The sequence below is a fragment of the Corylus avellana genome, chromosome ca4 (assembly GCF_901000735.1).
Source record: "Corylus avellana chromosome ca4, CavTom2PMs-1.0".
Lineage (NCBI taxonomy): Eukaryota > Viridiplantae > Streptophyta > Magnoliopsida > Fagales > Betulaceae > Corylus > Corylus avellana.
This window is the reverse complement of record NC_081544.1, coordinates 10,818,204-10,839,228: the sequence shown is the minus strand read 5'-3', so window position 1 is coordinate 10,839,228 and position 21,025 is coordinate 10,818,204. Positions and strand designations below refer to the sequence as shown.

The 21,025-nt window shown below is 35.4% G+C and overlaps 1 protein-coding gene across 1 annotated transcript; it reads right to left on the bottom strand.

Moving 5' to 3' along the window:
- Positions 1-1,967: 1,967 nt before the first annotated feature.
- LOC132178892 (beta-xylosidase/alpha-L-arabinofuranosidase 2-like) lies at positions 1,968-7,240 on the bottom strand. Its single transcript, XM_059591468.1, has 7 exons — positions 6,601-7,240; positions 5,416-5,703; positions 5,141-5,310; positions 4,941-5,038; positions 4,226-4,576; positions 3,174-3,584; positions 1,968-2,678 (listed from the first exon to the last, which is right to left on the bottom strand). The coding sequence occupies exons 1-7, from the start codon at positions 7,033-7,035 to the stop codon at positions 2,107-2,109; spliced, it is 2,325 nt and encodes a 774-aa protein (XP_059447451.1). The 5' UTR covers positions 7,036-7,240; the 3' UTR covers positions 1,968-2,106.
- Between the last annotated feature and the right edge of the window lie 13,785 nt (positions 7,241-21,025).

Genomic DNA, 21,025 nt, shown 5'->3' with positions numbered 1-21,025 from the left:
GTAATATTGTAATTTCAAAGAGGACAAAATTTTTCTCCAAACCAGTCTAGAGGATTTAAAATAGTGACAAGTGTCTATAAACATTTAAAATGTGCATTAAATTTAGTCTAAGTTAGTAAACTGTTATTAATGATGTTAAGAATTTAATGTTCATTTTAAATGTTTATAGCCAATTGGCGCTATTTTAAATGAGTTGAAGGATATTTCATCCAGACTGGTTTGGAGGAAATTTCTGTCATTTCAAAGAGTTGTATGGTTTGATTTTCGTTAATAAATGCATGGTGTTTCAGTTTAAAAAATTAAAAAAATAAATTATGTACATACATATATTGTGAGATTTTAGATTTCCCAAAATTTTCTCATTATAAGACCAGCCTTTTTATGTACACATTTGTTAGTTGTTAGAATAATATCCTATAATCATGAGATTACAATGAATCAATTAATGGAAGACAATTGATCAAGAGTGGTGCCAAATTTGATTAAATGGTGATGGTAAATATGAAGACTTTCCTTTGGTGGAGAGATCATGATCTTGTTCTGAATTTGGCTGGTTATAATATCTGGCATTATTACTTGATCCACTTTCCTTAACACCTTGTCTTAAACTAACGCTAAAGGAAGAACCTTGAGTTTGGATCGCCTGAAGGCGAAGCATAGAGAGACAAGAGGGATGGTAAAATTTTCAACAAGTTGATCTTTTGTTGAGATAAAATTGATGAACAATGATCAAGAACAACCTTATCACGTACAAAATAGAATTCGATCTCACTATGCTTCATTGCTTTGTAAGTGTATAGACCACCTGGTTGACCGTCAAATAAGTGGCTTCAATGTTGTCACACCATAGAATTAGGCTTTAGAGAAGAGTGAGTCCAAGTTCTTGAAATAAAGATTGAAGCCAAACTATCTTAACAATAGTGTTGGCTAAGGCCTGATACTCAACCTCAGTATTGGGCCGTGAGACTGTGGGTTGCTTACGAGCACTCCAAGAGATTAGAGTTGAGTTCAGAAAAGTGCAGAATTCATTCATTGATTTTCTATCATTCAAACAACCAGCCCAATCCGTATTAGAAGAGGAATTAAGTAAAAGTTGACTACGTTTTTGTACATTTTAGCAAGAAAAATCTAGGGTGGGCAGGGGGAGAAAGATGTGTTTAAGGATATATGGGAATGTTGACTCGTCATACTTATACGTGTGTGAAACTGCTACTTTTTGTCTTGAAACAAGTCAGTGTTGCACCATAAAGTAAGTTTTGGTTCAACTAATTTAGTTGGTAAAATTTGTAAGAAGTTGCTTAAAAGTAAGGATATCAATTCATGTTTGTGTGTGTGATGTTGAAGCATGAGCATATATAATAAAGCTATAAATGTTAACCTTAATCCAATCTATTTAATTAAATGGGTTAGACGAATAACTTTAATCCATTAATTTTGTGTTGGGTTTATATTAGGTTCGCGAGTTGTTTCAAAAACTATAAGCCCTAGTGTTGCATGTTGAATTTGGGTTTTGTCAAGACATGGGTACTGATTAAACAGGTTAATCTCTTAAACCTTAATCCATTAATTTCATGTTAACTTTGCACGTCATGTCAAAAAGTATGAGTCTTACTAAGAGAATTTGCTTATACTGAGGGCTCAAAGATGTCATCTAAATTATCTTTAAACGAGATGTACAAACAATATTTATGAAATGTATCCTATAAACTGAGCCCAATGAGACGAGTCAAAATTCATTGTTAGTCTTATTTGCCCAATGAGACAAGGTGTGAAGACAACGTTTATGGAAGGTGTCTTCTAAATTGAACCCAATGAGACGAGTCAAAATTCATTATTAGTCTTATTTGCCTAATGACATGAGGTGTGAAGATAATGTTTATGAAAGGTATCTTTTAAATTGAACGCAATGAAACGAGTCAAAATTCATTGTTAGTCTTATTTGCAAGGGTAGAAAGAAGGGCGAGCCAAAACACAAATTTTCATTTGGATTTCAAAATTTTGACTGTGAACAATTTGGCAATAAGAAATTGTTGAGAGAACTGTTAACCCTCTCAACTTATTCATTGCCTCCATTTTGAAATGCCGTTATGAGCTCAATGATTTAATTCAAATCCTCACATTCAATGAATGTTTCAAGCTCCCAACATGAAGCACATGCTGTCCCAAGGCAATTTTCCGGCTTCCATGCTCATCAACCACACTCAAGTCCTTGCAAACATCCACCTTAAACCTGACCATTGTTTCTGTTTGTGCCGTCAAGACCACCTTCTCAAATCCCAGCAAGTGCTTCTGTGGGGAGTTGTGTATTGATGGAGGAGAAGAGAATAATAAAACAGTATGGCTTCCACCCATCTTTCCCATGTTTTTAACTCTCAGATGTATATCAAAACCCAAGTTTTGACAACGTTGCTCAACAACATCTAATGACTTACATCTTACTGAGTGACAAACGTGACCCTCTTCTAAAGGAATATTAACTAGCTTAGGTGCTTGAGCTAGGTGGTGGGAAAAGCTGGAATAGCTTAGTCCATCACCAAATGAATATACAGTTTCTCCAGTGTAGAATCTGTAGGTCCTGCCAGGGTAGCCTTTGGAAGGATCTGGTCTCATGTTCATGTTTGTCATGGGGACCTTGTCTACGTATGATTGTGGATACCATGTCATGGGTAGTCTTCCACCTGAAACAAGAGTGATCAATGGGCTTCAAGTTTCCATGTTATTGAGCATGCAGGAAAAGAATGGAAGTATAGACATGAGAAATTATGATGTCAGAATAGTCTGTGAATAAGTATAAATGGAAACAAAGTTCGAATTCAGAACCTTTGCTTTGATACAATGTTTAAATTACCAGTTATTCCAAAAAAAAAAAAATTAATATGTTACATACACTTCTAAGTGCACACTCCCCAACGTTGGAGTGAAAATTGTCATTGAATTTTGGGTTTAATAGTGATTTTCACTGCTACATCAGAGAGTGTATATTTGGAAGTAAACACTTGGGAGTGCATGTAGCATTTCTCTATTCCGAAAGCTTATAGAAAACGGTGAATTTTAATTGATGTTTTAACACTATATTAGGTGAAATCCATAAATCTTTGTTACTAGCATGAAACTTAGAGCTACAATAAATTAGGAGAATGAATCATCAAGCAGGAGATGGAAATAAAACTTACTTGGATTATAATACCCAAAAATGACATCCGCTATGGCAGCTCCCCCAGCTTCTCCAGGGTAACCAACCCATAGGATGCTTGTGATTTTACTATCATTTTTTGCAAATGAGATATCCATGCCACCTCCAGACATTATAACAAGAATAACTGGTCCCACAGATGCCTTTGTAACTTCTGTTATTAAAAGTTGCTGTTGGCCTGGAAGCGTGATGCCGACCCTGTCACGACTTTCTGCTTCTATAGATAGATCTGCACCCATTATAAGCACAGTGGCATCTGCTGAGGCTGCTATTTTCTTAGCTTCATCTACCTGTGCAGTGCCACAGGCCACATTCAAGCAGCCGGCCTGAAAAGATGTCGCGACGGAGGCCGTCAGACCTTGCAAAGGAGTTGTGTATTTGCATGGCGTGCCTGCAACATTTTCAGCAACATTAGACAAACTGATTTTAGAATGATTTAGAATCACCATTTCTCAAGCATGGATGCTAATCTTGCTTGGTAAAGTGTCCGGTTAAGCAAGCATTTGAACTCAAGCAAGTTACCCTTGCAAGTCATTCAATATCAGGAAACAAATGATTGTATTTATTCTTTTTGTGGTTAGAAAGAAATGTAGTACAAGTACTTAAAAGAATATTGAGGCAATTTTCTCATTCATACTGATAGCGACATCAACAAGTGTAAAACAGAAAGATAAAATAGGAAACTGAATGCTCCTAAAGTGCATTACTGAATCGTTTTCCTTAAGAAATTATTTGCCTCTACCAATTCTGATGAATTGGTAATGCGTGGGTGCTCCACACCGTACTAGATCATACACCCAAGTATTGCTTACTTTGAAGCAATTATTTGGTATGAGTTGGACCTTATAAATGCCAACTTCAATTCTATTTTTTTCATGTGGACTCTCTTCTTCCAAGGCTTTTTAAAACATTCACAAACCACGAACTATATATACTAATTTTGAAAATGGTTTTAACAAGTCAAGTGCTCTTTGATGGCTTCTCCACTAAGAGGGCAACCAGACAAAGAAAAAAAGTTGCGAATTTGAGTACCTTCATAGTTTCCAATCATGGTTTTTGTGACATTGGCGTTGGGACCAATTACTGCCAAGGATTTGATGGCAGTGGGAGATAGAGGCAGAGACCCTGGACTGTTCTTAAGCAGCACTATTCCTTGCCTAGCAGCCTCACGGGCCAGTTGCTGGTTCTCTGGCGTACACACATCTTTTGGACCTAGTTTGCCGTAAAGTTGCTTGCTTGGGTCACCATCAAAGAAGCCAAGTCTCATTAGAGTAGCAAAATTGTTTGAGATTGCCTTGTCAACAGCTGCCTCATCAACAAGTCCTCCTTTTATAGCACCTTCTGTGTATTTGCCAAGGAAAGATCCACAGTCAAGATCCAATCCTGTAAAATCAAAACAAACAGCAAATCATTTAGTCACTACTGAAAACAGGAAATATAGGATATCCACAACTCTAGCAGAATATGTGACTGAAATGGAGTGAACTGACAAAGACGAAATTCGAATTCAGAACCTTTGCTCTGATACCATATTAAATAACCACGTATCAGAAAAGGGTTAACTTAATCATTTAATAGTCAGATTAATTTTGATACATATAAAAAGTAAGGGATAAATTACTATTTGCAATCCAGCTACACTATATAATCTGACTTAATCTATTGCTGAAACTAATCAATTACCTGACCATTTTTTACATGATCAAAGATCTTGTTGCAACAAATCCAAGGATGGAAATTGAGTTACCTGCCAATAGAGCTTTGGCTGCAGCCTCCTCTGGTGTCTTGGTGTAGTGTTGGGAATTGTAGTAGACATCTATTGAATCACAATCCGAAACTATGTATCTGCAACAACCCAAAAGACAGGTATAACAATATCAGTGACTGATAGGCATCCATCCTACATTTACAAAACAGGAAAAGACTTGGGAGAATCAAATATAATACCCATTTAACTTCCATTCGCCTCGGATGACTCCAGCAAGGAGGTCCGGGTCTGCACAGGTTGGCTTACCATTAACCTGGTTGTAGGAACACATGACACTGGCAACATTGCCATCAATAACACAACTCTTGAATGGTGGTTGAAATGTATCATCCAAATCCTGCTGTGATACCTAACTCACCAAAAGCAAAACAAGACAGAGAATGACAATTATGATCCTGAAATAAAATTATAATAACTCATGCATACTACCAAACATTGAATTAATGTGTAGTACCACAGCATTGAAATGGTACCGGTCGGTCCCTTTCCAGTTGTCCAAATCATAGGCTGTATAATGTTTACAACATGCAGCAACCTTGAGTCCATTTTTGTCGCCATCATCTCTTTGTTGAAGGCCTCTTACATAACCTGTTGCATATTTACTAGACAGCAATGGATCTTCTCCAGGAGTCTCCTGCCCTCTTCCCCATCTGGGGTCTCGAAATATGTTAATATTTGGCGACCAATATGTCAAGCCTGCTAGTCCCACATTGTACATTGCTCTTGCTTCCGTTGAAACCACCTGCATATATTACATACCCATTAATTTCAAATCATTTCAAAATATCTTTTTGTAGCATTTGTCTTTTAAGTTGTGATCTTTTTGTTCACACTGTAATTTCAAAATATCCCAACTGCTCCAACAGTAAAAGTTCAAACATAAAGACTGAAAAAACCGAAAAAGTAAGTAGCATACAGAGCATTACATGCTTTATGTGATAATGTTCCTTTTACTTTTTGGTCCTTTTGGTTACAAAATTCTTCTGGTCTAATAACGTTTAGTGACTGCCCAATTGTACATGAGTTATATGCTTATGCAAGAGATTAGCTACTTGATAATATCGCCCTAATCAATCACCATCACCTTCTGATATCTTAATTACCTCTGCAAGCTGGACTCTTTTATAATTCCACCAACTACCCATCACAAATATTTAAGAACACAAAATTATATCTTTCTTTCACAAATTAAAGCGAAGGTGAGGAAATAAAGTAGCCCCAATAAGAATACTCCACCTACTCTTCATATAACAATAAAGCCTATAATATACAGGAAAATAAAATATATTTTTCAAGCACTATGTTATTCGGTTATGTTATCATTTTCATTGTATCCCAGACGGCAAGGCGAAGAAGAAAGGATCAAATTCAATCGGTAATCAAAAGATGATAATGACACGTTATCAAAGATGACAAAAATAATCGGACCACCGACACTAATGTGTTCATGTTATCCGACAAACACCCACAAAGGATTCACTAATCCATCTCATCAAACTCTGTGAACAAATCTAGCCATAAAAATCTGAAATGGGTCATGACCGGAAATGTAAATCAAACCCATTATCAAACAGAATAGATATCATCTGAAAGATAAACAAAAATAAATGAAAGTTTAAGACTTTGAAAACTCTCTTACCCTTCCAATGGCTTGGAACAGAGAAGTATTGAATGAAGCCGCAGTGAGAATAACCTGAGGAAAGCTTGTAGCTCCAGGCACCGCATTGGAAAACCGAGTGCCTGGACCGACGTAAGATACTCCATGAAGAGCCTCCGACCACCACTCATATTTCGGTATCCCAAGCCTACTCACACTCCCTGCTGTATTCACCAAGAACGAGATCTTCTCCTGCAATGTCAGCCTCTTCACCAAGTCTCCCACTCTCAGATCAATCCCAACCGACGTATTACAGAACCCGAAGCTCGCCAACGCCGGATTGCTCCCAACATCACAGGCAAAAACAGGTGATGATTGGCCGCTAACCCGGCTGGAGCTCAAAGAAAGCAGAGCAAAGGAAATAGAAAAGCAGAGCAAAACAGGCACCTTCGGTGCCCTGTTTTGAGCAGAGGCCATAGTGGCTTACCTTTACACGATTAAAACAGAGCTTCAAAAGTAAAGGGTATCTTTCTTGTGCCTTAAGGTCGTTTTATTTTTATAGAATACAAAGAATATTATAACACTAAGAAAACAAACACAAACATGTTGTTTTTTAGTAGTCCGTGATGGATGATTGGGAAGAAAATGAAACTCCTATTTAATGTGGTTTGTTCTGGCAGCGACTACTGGTTTACACTCTTCGATTCAGGGACTTGTAGAGGCTTTATAAGAGTCCGTGAAAGGGCATGCTTATCCATTGGAGCGCTTCTTTCGCTCTTGAACAAGTTGCTGCCGGAGTTTAAACGGTTTACTCTCTAACAGGATCCGACTTAATAACAGTATAAATGCGGTACTAAAAACAACGGTTAAGATTGAATCTTATAATTAACTTACTTTTAAAATTTTTTAGTAAGAAAAAAAAAATAAAGAAAAATTTTAAGAGATTCAATCTTAATCATGTAAGTCACGTCCTCTCTAACGTGTCAGTTGTGACATTAATCTCTTATTATTATATTTGTTATTCTTAATTGTTTACTTTTTAAAGTGTTAATTGCCACGTCAGCTTTACATGTTATAAAGTAAAAGCTAAAAAATTTAAAAAGAGAAAGTTCGGGCAGCACTTCAGTTGATTTGGTTGTGCTGCGTGGAATGCAAACACAAACTTGATGCGAGTGATGTGGGAGAGGGAGAGGGAGAGAAACAGAGCATGCTGATTTGGCTTATTGGGTAGGAATATAGGGTGGGGTTAAAAATCTCGTAAATTGAAAAATAGGGTATACTGATTTGGCTTGGTAAGTAACTCACATGAGAGATAGGGCGGCTGGTGTTTCGGCTGTATCATAGGCTCATAGCCAAGCCGGCTTTGGGATAAAAAGTGGTCACAGAGAGAGAGGGAAGGTGGGGGGTGGTGGGGTTGGCGGTGGGGTGGCCAATTTGCTAACTTGGATATTGTTCACATGCCAAAATGTTAATGAGTTTGGGCAGTCATTTTAATGGATTTTTCAATGCAAATGTTAACCATATTGGAATAAATACAACCTTGATTGGTCGAATTAGACCCATGTGGTCATGTCCAATAAAAAAAAGAAAAAAAAAATCAAATGATCATGGATTTCCTGTCAAAGTATCTAGATGGGAAAAAAAAAACCTTATCCTTCTAGAAAAGTGGAAAAAGAAAATGAAAAATTAATATGGCTGACAGAAAGCACCCATAGAAAAGATGAAAAAACCACCCACAATATCATTATTGGTCTTTTATTGATTTCATTATGAAGAAATGAAAATCAACTTGAATGATCTTTTATGATAAATTGGCGGCTGAAATTCCATTAACACACTTTGATGGTTCCAATTTTTCATATATTGGTTCCAATTGACTTGAAGTTGGTTTTTTTTTTTTTTTTTTTTTACATGTCTGTAAAACAGGGGAAGGGGGATTCGAACTAGTGACCTTCGCTTCATTAAGCATGGTCTAGATTATTGAGTTACCTCCCGGAGACGACGACTTGAAGTTATTAGTTATCTTCGAACCCCTCCTAAATTTTATGAACTATAACTTTTTTCCTCCATAAAATACTCTAGTTTTGAGTCATTACAGAAGAGTTTCTTATCGTACAAAAGCTTCTAGATAAATCCTTCCATGAAATAACCACATAGAATAAGAAATTCATTATTATAAACCTTTTCTAACCAAATCTTTAATTCTTAGTGTCGAATGTAATCATATGTATTAGATTTTATGTTGGCTAATTCGGTGTTTATTTAGAGTGCTCGTTTCCAGCTCGTCTAAACAAACTACATCAATAAGGGATACCGAGGCATTACTTCACTAGCTTGTGCTGGTCTAAACGTGATGCTCAAGTAAAGTTCCAGTACTACTTGGTTGGAAGATGTGTTCAAAGACTCAACCAAATGAGTGATTAAAGAAGAACCTTCGAGAAACATATTCGCTAGCTTGATCTTTATGGGTTTGGTCTAGAGATTTAAGGAGAGTTCTAGTATTGTTCAGTTGAGAGACTCGATCGAACGAGTTTATTCATTGCATAAAATCAAGTCTTCAAGAAAAGCTCGAATGGAAATCACTACAAAATCAAGTTTTTTTTACGAACCATTTTTAACATGTCAATGGTATTGACACGTCAGAAAATTCTTTTTGACTTGTCTCAACAGTTAAAAGGGTGGGTGTCAAAAAATTCAAGTTTTTTACGTGTCAATGTTAACACATTAGTAATTTCTGACGTGTCAGAAACTAGAACGTAAAAAAAAAAAATTTGACGTGGCGAAAATGGTCAAAAAAAATTTTGACGTGGTGAAAAATTTTGACGTGGTGAAATTTACCATGTCAAAAATTTTTGACCTGGTAAACTTCACCACGTCAAAAAAATTATTGACGTGTCACACCGTTTGATACGTCAAAAATCTTTTTTTCTTTTTTTTTTTCATTTATATATTTTCTGAATTATTCGAGTTTATACCCAGATTTATGTATTAACCTGATATTCAATACATTCAATATATATCCAATATATCCAATATATATCCAATACATTCAATGTATATTCAATATACATTCAATTTAATACATTCAATCCAATACATTCAATACGGTAAAGATATTGAGCACGACCGGCGTGCTTCAACAGTGAAGCACGCCGGCCGTGATTTTTTTTTATTATTATTTTATTATTTTAATTTTTTTGAAAAAAAAAAAAAAAAAAAATTTTAGCCTGGCGTGCTTCACTGTTGAAGCACGCCGACGTAAGTTGTATCATGACTCCATTCAATATCCAATATTCAATACATTCAATTAAATCCAATATTTATATTTACATTATCGAATACGTTCAATTCAATCCAATATTTACATTTACATCTAATATCCAATTAATCCAATTAATCCAATATATCCAATTAATGAAATACATCAAATACATTCAATTAATCCAACACATCAAACATCTCCAGTACATCCAATTAATCCAATACATCAAACATATCCAATTAATCAAACATATCTAATACATCCAATTAATCCAATACATCCGATTAATCCAATTCATTAAGCATATCTAATACATCAAACATATCCAATACATCCAATTAATTCAATACATCAAATATATCCAATACATCCAAGCCAATACACATATGAAATCCCAATTCAATTTGCATATACATCCAATACATATGAAATTCCAACACAAATTAATTAAACAAAATTCCAACACAATACAAAACAAAACAAATATATACATCGAAAATACGTTCCAACACAACACAAAACAAATATACAATCAAACTATCTCTGTTCTATCTGCTACAAATATACAATCAAAGACAAATATACAACACATATAAGTTCCAACTAATCTCAACAAACATATAGTTTGATCTAACTATATACATCAACAAATAGTAGGGATGTCAATGCGGGCGGTTAGAAACCACCCGCTAACCGTTAACCGCTATAACTGCTAATTGCTAACCGCTTAACTACTTAACCATATTAATCACTAACCGCCTAACTGCTATAACCGCATAGCGGTTATTGGGTTTACTAACCGTAACCGCTAATCACTAACCACCTTTTTATATAATATATTTTTATAATTATAATTATAATTATATTTATACATATAACATAATCACTTGATCATTAAATCACATTTTTTTTTAGATAATTAAATCGCAATTTGAGTATTAATATATTATCACTATAATTTATATTATTATATCACTTGATTAATTGATCATTAAATCATTTGATTATATAATAACAAGTTATACATATATAATATGACATAACTCATAAGTATACCAATTCATACTAATACAACAATTAAGTATCTAGAGACTTAGTTCCAATATATGTTATAAACTTATAAGTCTATATATATTATAAATTATAATTATACATATATGCATATGAATAATATAAATGTATAAGATCAATATTTAATCATATGATTCAATGACAATTCAAATACTTTATTCAAGTTAATCATATTATTAATGTACAGTAATAATATGATTCGTATAATATCAAATTAAATAATTGGTATTAGATTCAATAATATTGTACTTATAACCACAATTGAAGTATTTATGTATTATCATTCTAATTTATATGATTATATAAATAACAAATTATACATATATAATATGACATAAGTCATAAGTATACCAATTCATACTAATACAACAATTAAGTACCTAGAGATTTAGTTTCAATGTATGTTATAAACTTATAAGTCTATATGTGTTATAAATTATAATTATACATATATGCATATGAATAATATAAATGTATAATATCAATACTTAATCATATGATTCAATGACAATTCAAATACTTTATTCAAGTGAATCATATTATTAATGTACAATGATAATGTGATTCGTATAATATCAAATTAAGTAATTGACATTTGATTAAACAATGTGTTACTTATAAACACAATTGAAGTATTAATGTATTATCATTCTAATTTTAGTAATATTATCACTATAATTAATATGATTATATCACATGATTAATTGATCATTAAATCATATGATTATATAATAACAAATAATACATATAATCATATATAATATGACATATAATCATATATATCATATGTTTTACTTGAACTTCTTTTATTTTTTTTATTTTATATGTTGTGATTGTTGTGTTGAACTTTTTTTATATGTTGTGTTGATTTTTTTTTTTTTTTTTTGTTTAAAGTTAATCAGTTATGATTTAATATTTAAGGAATTTTTTTTAAAGTACAAGTAAATGTAAATTTGGGGTCAAATATTTTTAATTTTTCAATATGAGCTCTTTTTATAGCAATTGGGCCTAAGAAGACAAAAAAAATACAAAAAAAAAAAAAAGGGATAAAAAATGCTACAATAATAAAAAAGGCCAAAAATGCCCAAAAAAAGGCTTAAAAAGCCTAATTTTGAAAAAACGGTTAGCGGGTGGTTATCTATTTCACTAACCGCTAATCGGCAGTTAGTAGCTAACTGCCTATTTCACTAACCGCTAATCGGCGGTTAGTAGCTAACTGCCTAGCGGTTAGTGGTTACGTTTAGCGGTTATTGCCAATAACCGCTAACTGTAACCGTATTGACACACCTAACAAATAGTAACAAAAAATATATAAAACTTAACAAACAACAATGAGAAACCACGTGCTTAGTTCAAGTCAACATAGTCATCCCCCAACGCCTTATCTGTATTACCTGCAAATGAGTTGTGAACCAATGATAATCAATAAAAAAATTCAAAACACAGATATACAGTAATGCAAATAAACGTTAGTTCTAAAATGAACCACGGGAACAATTCGTTGCTAACTGAGACTTTTGTGGAGACACAATTCTAATCGTTAAAATGATCGATGCGGGCTATAGTCATGTTAACCGAAGAATAACAAAAACAACATAAATATAACATTACCTCTGTCGGGGCACGGATCCAGAAGTCGACATGAGCATGGCCTCAAGCTGGCGAAAACGGGCCTCAAAGATAGCATCTTTCTCTACTATTTGAGCTTTTTGTTTTTCAATCTGTTTGGCCATCTCATCCATCGCACGTCTTTGTTATGTCCACTTCTCTTCAAGTTCTCTAATCCTATCCGTCATCTGTGAGAACGAGGAGTTCCCAAGGTTCTGCGACCGTGCCTGGGACGGTGTATAGTACGAATATATGCTACCCCGCACCGGTAGAACATTCGGACCCACCTGTCGGATCTTGCCAGCGTGCTCAGGCTTATTTTCGTGCGTCTGAGCATATGCGTCATTTGGCGTCCACCGTACCATCCCTTCAGTCACGCTCAACGTCAATGCCGGGTCAGTGGGTATCAATTCCTTCATCCTCTCCTGTACGTTAAATAACAAGTTAGTATCTCATATAAAGAAGGTTAATCATAAATAATTTATCAAAATATATATCGGTAAGTACTTACACATCTCCCTGACCACATCATTTGAACAATCACCATCCTTCTTCATGTGTGTCGAGATGTAAGCTTGCGCTCGAGTAAGAGTAGTGCCCAAAGACAAGGTTTGCATAAAAAAAAAAAAAATCATCAAAAAAAAAAAAAAAAAATCATACGGTTAGATACGTATATAAATATATATATATGCGATAAATAAGGCAAATACATATTCATGTGTTGCCCTAGCAAAGCTTATCGATCCGATGTAGTGAGGTGTGCTTTTTTTTGCTCGCAATGCCTTAATATAGGCAACATACTCCTACACAAATACCATTCTTAATATGTCAGTCCTAACACAATTACAATTAATGAAACTACACAATTACAATTAATGAAACTACACTCGTGACCTACCTGACTTTTCGGGTCGCACCATTTATCCAACAACACATCCAAGTTGTAGGCGTCGTATTTCGAAATGGCATCTTGACCCATTCTCGCCTTTATGGTGTCAAGAGTATCGCCCGGATGAATTTGTATCACATCTTTCACTGAGTGTCTCCAACTCTTTAACTTCACGCCCATATCTCGGAACGCGTTCTTTTTTAGCGCATCGAGATTGTACTCAGGCGGGATGTAGAAGTCCACCTGCACAAGTTAAAAAAGTAAGGCGTCTGATTCATGCATTAACAGTGTTTGGCATAATGAAATACACATGCTAAAATATAACAGATAGTTTAACCATACCATTAAGGCGTCCTATATATCCTCTTTCGTACGGGGCGGTACTTCCGTCCAGTCATCCCGTAATCTAACATAATTCCCGCTCCTTATGATGTTGTTGGTCGTCCTTCGGAATTTCAACCCGCTAAATCCTTCGGACTGCCACGCTCTATTGTACTCCCACACGATCTTTTGCCCGTTGGGGACATCCAACGTCTTGTTCGATGGTTTAATGGTCACCCCTTGAATATGGGTGCACCCATCTCGATCGATGCCTAACACATTAATAATTACCAATGTTAATTACTTTGAATTCAATACTAACTACATAACTTATATACGAATTCAATATTGGTATTTAAAGCATATATACTTATTTATTGTCCGGACCTGGCGACTGCCTAACACTTGTGGAGCAAGGTCATCGGGCTACTCGTCATGCGTGGCACCTGTCCCATCATCCACTTCCATCGGTCCCTGTGTCTCGCTATCCTCTAATTGCGATGGCTCACTGTAATTCAAACATGTGTTCTCGTCGGGGGGAATAACCGCTCTACATGGCCATGTGAACATATCCCTAACTCGCTCATCGTAGGCAGTGGACTAGGTGTTTGATACTCTCGGTCCATGTCGTATGGATATGGTTGATACTGATACCCCATCTCGGTCTGGCCTTCCACATGCTCTGAAAGTATTGGTCTATACCCCTGGTCATCTACCTGTGGGGCCCTCTGTCGTCTACTCTTCTCCCTGGTACTCATATCTACCTGTAAAACACATCACGCGCCCAATTAATTATGTATACAATAGATAAAATATGTACCACAATTACCAATCAATGTAGAAAGAAATAATAGAAAACAAATCATTAATGTGAAATACATATATAATTTTATTTTTTTGAACCACATATGATTATATTAGATCTAAGTCTAGTCGGACATAGTCAATATTATCATGCGGATCCACTTCATTATTGCTGGTCAATATGAGCAGCTCACACTCATGATAGTTTGCACATTCATCATCAGGACCTTCACCCTAACCAACGTAGTATACGTTTCTAGGTTTAGTCCTTACAACACAAGCCCAATCAGGATCCCTTTCATCTTCGACGTAAAAGACTTGGTCAACTTATTACGTTAGCACATACGACTCATCAGTAATTTGTTGGCCCCGGTGGACAAGGTTTTTGAAGCTAACAAGCATCATGCCATACTCGTCTATCTTGTACCCGTTGTCCCTCGTATTGTTCGCCTAATCACACTTGAACAAAACGTACTTGGTCCTGTCGAAGTACTCCACCTCAATTACTTCCGTTAACTTATTGTAGTACGTTTCGCCATCAATAGTCGGCACGCACACACTGCTGTTCTGCATCCTCTTTTCGGCATCGAATGCAAGAGTGCGAAACAACTTCTCGTTAACTACATATCTGTTATATCTGATAGCTGTCTCCTTCGGCCCTCTACAATGCATTACCAATTTGTCACCTATTTCCTTCCTGCATCGATCGACCTGCGAGTATATTACGTACAATTGACCATAAAGAAGTTGGTTTTGTTAGTTGTTATGAACCATAAGTAAATATAATTGGACTGTGATAGTTAAACATTACAGTAGTCTTACGTAGTCATAGTACCAATCACAGAATAGCTCATGCTATTGGGTTTCTAACTGATCCTCTGTCGTTCGCCCCCTATCGCATGATCACCTAAGTGTATCCATGTGCATCCTACAATACGAAATTAGTTCTATTATAATTCACAACTAAGGGTGCAAGGTGATATTGAACTTGCATAGACTATTAACACGACTTATGTCCGTAGTTGAAGGAACTCGTTCGAGTTAAACATAATGTATCGGTGAATCTGTGTCAATGTGACACGGTCGAGCATGACTCGTATTCCCGCCCCCTTTGAAACATCTGAGTTTCTTTGAGCCCTATTATGAAATGTTGGTGCGTTATCTAAATCCCTCGAGCAGAACGCCACCAACTCAATTTCTATGTAGCCCTCCGCAATGCAACCCTCAAGAGTCACTTTATTGCGCACATTAGATTTGAACCCCCAAGGCTCCTACATACGAACATATTTCTTTCGTTACAGATAGTGATGGTTTTATAATAGAGGAAAAATAAATTGATGAATAATTGTAAAGTTATTTTACCTCTGCCGTATACATCCACCTATACTATACCGGTCCACCGAGTCGGCATTCACAGATAAGATGCACAACCAAGTGAACCATGATGGTAAAAAAATTGGGGGGGGAGACCTGTTCCATCTGGTACAAAGTGATACAAACGTCACCCTCTAGTCGGTCCATATCCTCTTGTGTCAATGACATTGAACATAGGCTTCTGAAGAATGCAGACATCCTAACAAGTGGTTTAACCACGTTACCTGGCAGTGATCCACGTAATGCAATAGGGAGAAGTTGTTGCATAATGATGTGATTGTCATGACTCTTCAAACCGGATATCGTACGATCATTAAGTCGTACACAACTGGAAATGTTCGAGGCATATCCGTCTAGCACCCTTACATTTCGAAATACTTTCAAAAAATGTGTTTTCTCGTCCTTAGACATTGTGTGGCAAGCTGGGGGCATATATGTTTAACCATCTTCGCCCCTGTACAAATTAAGTGCATGTCTCAACCCCATTTCTTGCAAGTTTGTGCGGGCTTGGAGGTTGTCCTTCGTTTTCCATGGAATGTTCAGTATTGTGCCAAGTATGTTGTCCATCACATTTTTCTCAACGTGCATGACATCAAGGTTGTGCCGCAATAAATTATCTTTCCAATACGGCAACCTAAAGAAAATACTTTTCTTCTTCCACAATACATTAGCAGTCTCTTATCCTCGTTCTGTAGGCCCATTCTTCTTCCGCTTCTTGTCTTTTTTCTTATTATCCATCTTTGCCTTACCGGCATTCTCATCCCCAAATGCCATCTCTTCTAATTGTATAAGGATTTCATCTCCACTTGGCACAATGGGGGCACATTCTAGTTCTTGCTTGCCGTCAAATGTTCTTTTGTTCCTCCTCCACGGATGATCCATGGGCAAGTATCTTGATCCATGATCAAGATTTCTTGTTGTGTTTTAACCTTCTGGACCTTGTCGAGTGCATTCAGCAGGGACATGCCTTCTCATTCTTGTTAGGCCACGCGTATAAATCTGCATATGCCGGGAAGTCATTAATTGTCCACATCAACTGCGCTCGCAATACAAAGTTATTTTTCTTGGAGACGTCAAATGTGCGTACACCTACAGTCCATAGTTACTGTAACTCCTCAATTAATGGCTGAAGGTAGACATCTATATCCATTCCAGGTGACTTTAGGCTAGGGATAATCAGGAATAGTATAAAAGACGTTTATTTTATGCATGTCCAAAGAGGCAAGTTGGACGGTACAAACATTATAGGCCAAGTGCTATGAGATGTGTTCATGTTCCCAAATGGATTGAATCCATCTGAGGTTAATCCAAGCCTGACATTCCTACTGTCCACTGAAAAGCTTGGATGTAAATTATCGAATGCCCTGACATAAACAGCCTCTGTTAGTCGTGGTATGAGTGAAAACCACCGCAACACCTTGACCAAGCGTTTCTTACTCGATGATATGGGTTGACCATCCTCATCTAAATGAATTTCATCATTCCACTTAGATATTCAACAAATGGTACATGAATCTAAATCCTTATTGTTCTCGAGAATAACATACAATCATTACGACACGCCGGGATCTTCTCATACCCGAGTCCTATGTTCCTTAGAAACTTTTTCGTCTCATATGTATTAATTGGCAAAGCTTCATCACTCGCAAGCAGCAACTGATTGATGAACTCAAGGAAAGATTAGAATTTCGCGTTACTAAGTCCGCCAACGCACTTCAAGTTGTACAGATGTACAGTATCACTAAGCTTGTTATGTTTGGTCCCATCATAAAGTAGCTTCTCTGCCTTTTCAAGCAAATTGTAGTACTTTAGTACGTCACCTTCAGCGGCTTCTTCATTCACAGTTTCTTCATTCCCTTGCACCACCACTTGAGGCTCACAATTGTCTTCCATGACACTGTGCATGCCGAATAGATCACGCAACATTGCGTGCATGTTTTCACCTTATCTGTGCTTATACCCGCATTTGTGATCGTGATAGTCGAATTAGAGACTGCAACATGAGACCATACAGGCTTCTCATCGTGATAATACCTGTTTCTATATACAGTTATTATTCATTTACCCCTTGTCAAGTGGTCAAATACGAAACTCGGCGGGTGGCGCTGCTTATTTCGACACGCCTTATAGGGGCAGTGAATTTTTCATCAGGGATTCTACAGTTCATAACTGCGAAGTCCATGAATAATCTACACCCGTCTTTGTATTCCCTCGTACCTCTAGACTTTGTCATCCAACTCTTGTCCATAGCTTTAGTTACTGAAACCCTAATTGAATAAAATAAATCTAGGTTAGTTAGTTAGTTGTTATGTTTTTTAGTGTATTTCTTTAATTACATCGTTTCAATTTTTTGTTTATTTTAAAAAAATAAACATATACATTTAGTTTTAATTATAACATCTACATAATCTAAATTTGCAAAACCTAAACAAAATTAAGGTCCAAATTTAAATACATTTGTTATACATGGGAACCCTAGATAAAATAGATCTAGCTATCTTATTTGTTGTAATTTTTTTTTTTCGTTTTTTGTGACATTTACATAATCTAAATTTGTAAGACCTAAATGAATTTTTTATATATGGGGACCCTAGATAAATTAGACCTATCTAGCTAGGTTAAATGTTGATTTTTTTTTTTCTTTTATTATAACATTTATGCATTTGTTATATATGGGGACTGTAGATAAAATAAATCGAGCTAGCTATGTTATTTGTTTTCTTTTGTTTCTTCCTTTGTTTTTCGTTCTTAACATTTACATACTTATTCTAAATTTTTAAAATCTAAACAAAAATTATGTCCAAAATGTATATGCATTTGTTATTTGTTATTTTATTTTTATTTTTTTTTAAACAAGTTTTTTGGTTTTTTGGTTCTAATAACGTGCATTTGCAAAACCTACACAAAATATAGGTCTAAATCTAAATGCAAAAATCTGCACAAAAAAAAACTAATTTCAAAAAATTTACGTACGTAATTTTGCATGCATGCATGTATGCAAATACATTAAACAATATTCCCACCATACAAAACATATATCTCAAACAAATAAATTAATTAGCTAACATGTAAAATTAATTTGCTAATATAACTACATCAATAATATATAATAATATGTACTGTAAATTATATATTTTGATAATTTATTTATTTATTTAATATATAAATAAATAAATCAATTAATATATATATATATATATATACTTTATTTAATAACACACTGTGTGTATATATATATATATATATATATATACCTGATCAGGAAACGCCGGAGAATGCATAAGAGGCTGGAGAATCTCCGGAGGGAGAGCTCATGACTGCCGAAGGGAGGAACGGCGGTGACGGTCGGTGACAGAGAGAACCACTGAGAGAGAGAGCGGGTGAGAGCGAGAACGGCCGGCCGGTAGCGAGCTAGCTAGTGAGAGAGAGAACGCAGGTGAGAGAATGCGTGAGACTTTGACGAAGACAGAGAAACGGCCGGCAGTGAAAAAAATGTGGCGGAGGGGAGGGCTGTGGTGCATGCAGGGGAGAAAGAGAGGGAGGGAAAAAGAAAGAAAAAAGAAAAAGAAGAAGAACCTGTAGGTAGCTGGATTCGTGCATTCCCGAGGAGCATTCTTGATGTGTCAACATAGAACACGTCAAGAATTAAGTTTCTTGACATCTCTAGATAATAAAATCCTTTTTTTCGTGAGGATCAATGGACAATCCACTCACAGAGAATCAGATCGAGCTTCCAGGCATTTCCACCGTAGGATCAATGAACAACTGAGATAAGTGAATGACTCACTGAATACATATTTTGTGTTGGCCGGGTTCGTGTGGGGGTTTGTGGATCTTATAAAATAAATATATTTTGTATGTCCTATTTTTTTAAAATTAATATGGCTATTTCATATTAATATTACTAGAATGATTTATGCATCATAATATCATATCATATTAATATGGCTATCATTTCATTTCATATTAATATTAATGAAATGTTTGATTTATGCATGATAATATTAATTGGTATACAATACGTATATACCAATTAATTTATACCAATATGATAAAATTAATTTATCATACCAATTAAAATTAATTTACTATCTAATTATAATTATAATTAATTATAATTATTGACGTGTGGAATAATGGCACATCAAAATTTTTTGACGCGTTAAAAATAACACGTCAAAAAATTTTGACGTGTCAATGGAACACGTCAAAAATTTTTGGCATGCCTTTTCTGCACATCAAAAATTATTGACGTGGCATTTAGACATGTGCCACTATGACATGTTAATAATTTTTGATGTGTCATAGTGGCACGTCAAAAATTATTGACGTGTCTAAATGCCTCGTCAATAATTTTTGACGTGTTAAAATCTGCCACATCAATAAAGTGTTTATTGACGTGTTTATTTAGCCACGTCAAAAATTATTGACGTGGCAAACATGAGTTACTGTTTGCCACGTCAATAAAGTCCCTGATTTTTGTAGTGAATGCTCACTTAGTGTTCGATCAAACAAAGAGGTTTCATTATGATTCAGTGTTAATCGGTTGCAAGCATGATTGGAAAACCATCCAAATGATTTGGAGATTGCAAAGAGGTAGAGAAGCTTGGCCTATCCACGTCCAAACGGTCCCTAAGAGAAATCCATGAAACTTTAGCAGGATTTGAACAGCTGCCACGATATCTGATGAGTGCCAAATATTGTAAATTTGGACCCCTTAATTTACATTAGTTAATCATTTACCTGTGTCGTTGTCTAATGTTTTGTTTTAATTTTGTGTTTTTAAGTGTTTTGTTGGTTGTTGAAGAGAAATTGCATCTTTAAAGGGAAAATTGTAAAGTTTGAAAGAAATCACACTTTGAGAAGACCTAGATGGTGTAGTTAAGTTTAACCCAATCAATGAAAGGATTAAATCGAAATTTCTCTAATTGGAGTCAAAATCAGATTGAATTCAAATTTAGATTATGTATATGTCTCAGTTGACCATAACTTTCTGCTAAAGAAACAGATTGAGGTGAAACTAGCTGCATTAGAAAGCTAACTCAAAATACTACAATTCATTGTCAAATAGGATGTTCCTAATTTGGACATTTACTATGCTAAAATCGTCCCACAATAAAAATGACACAAATCTGGAC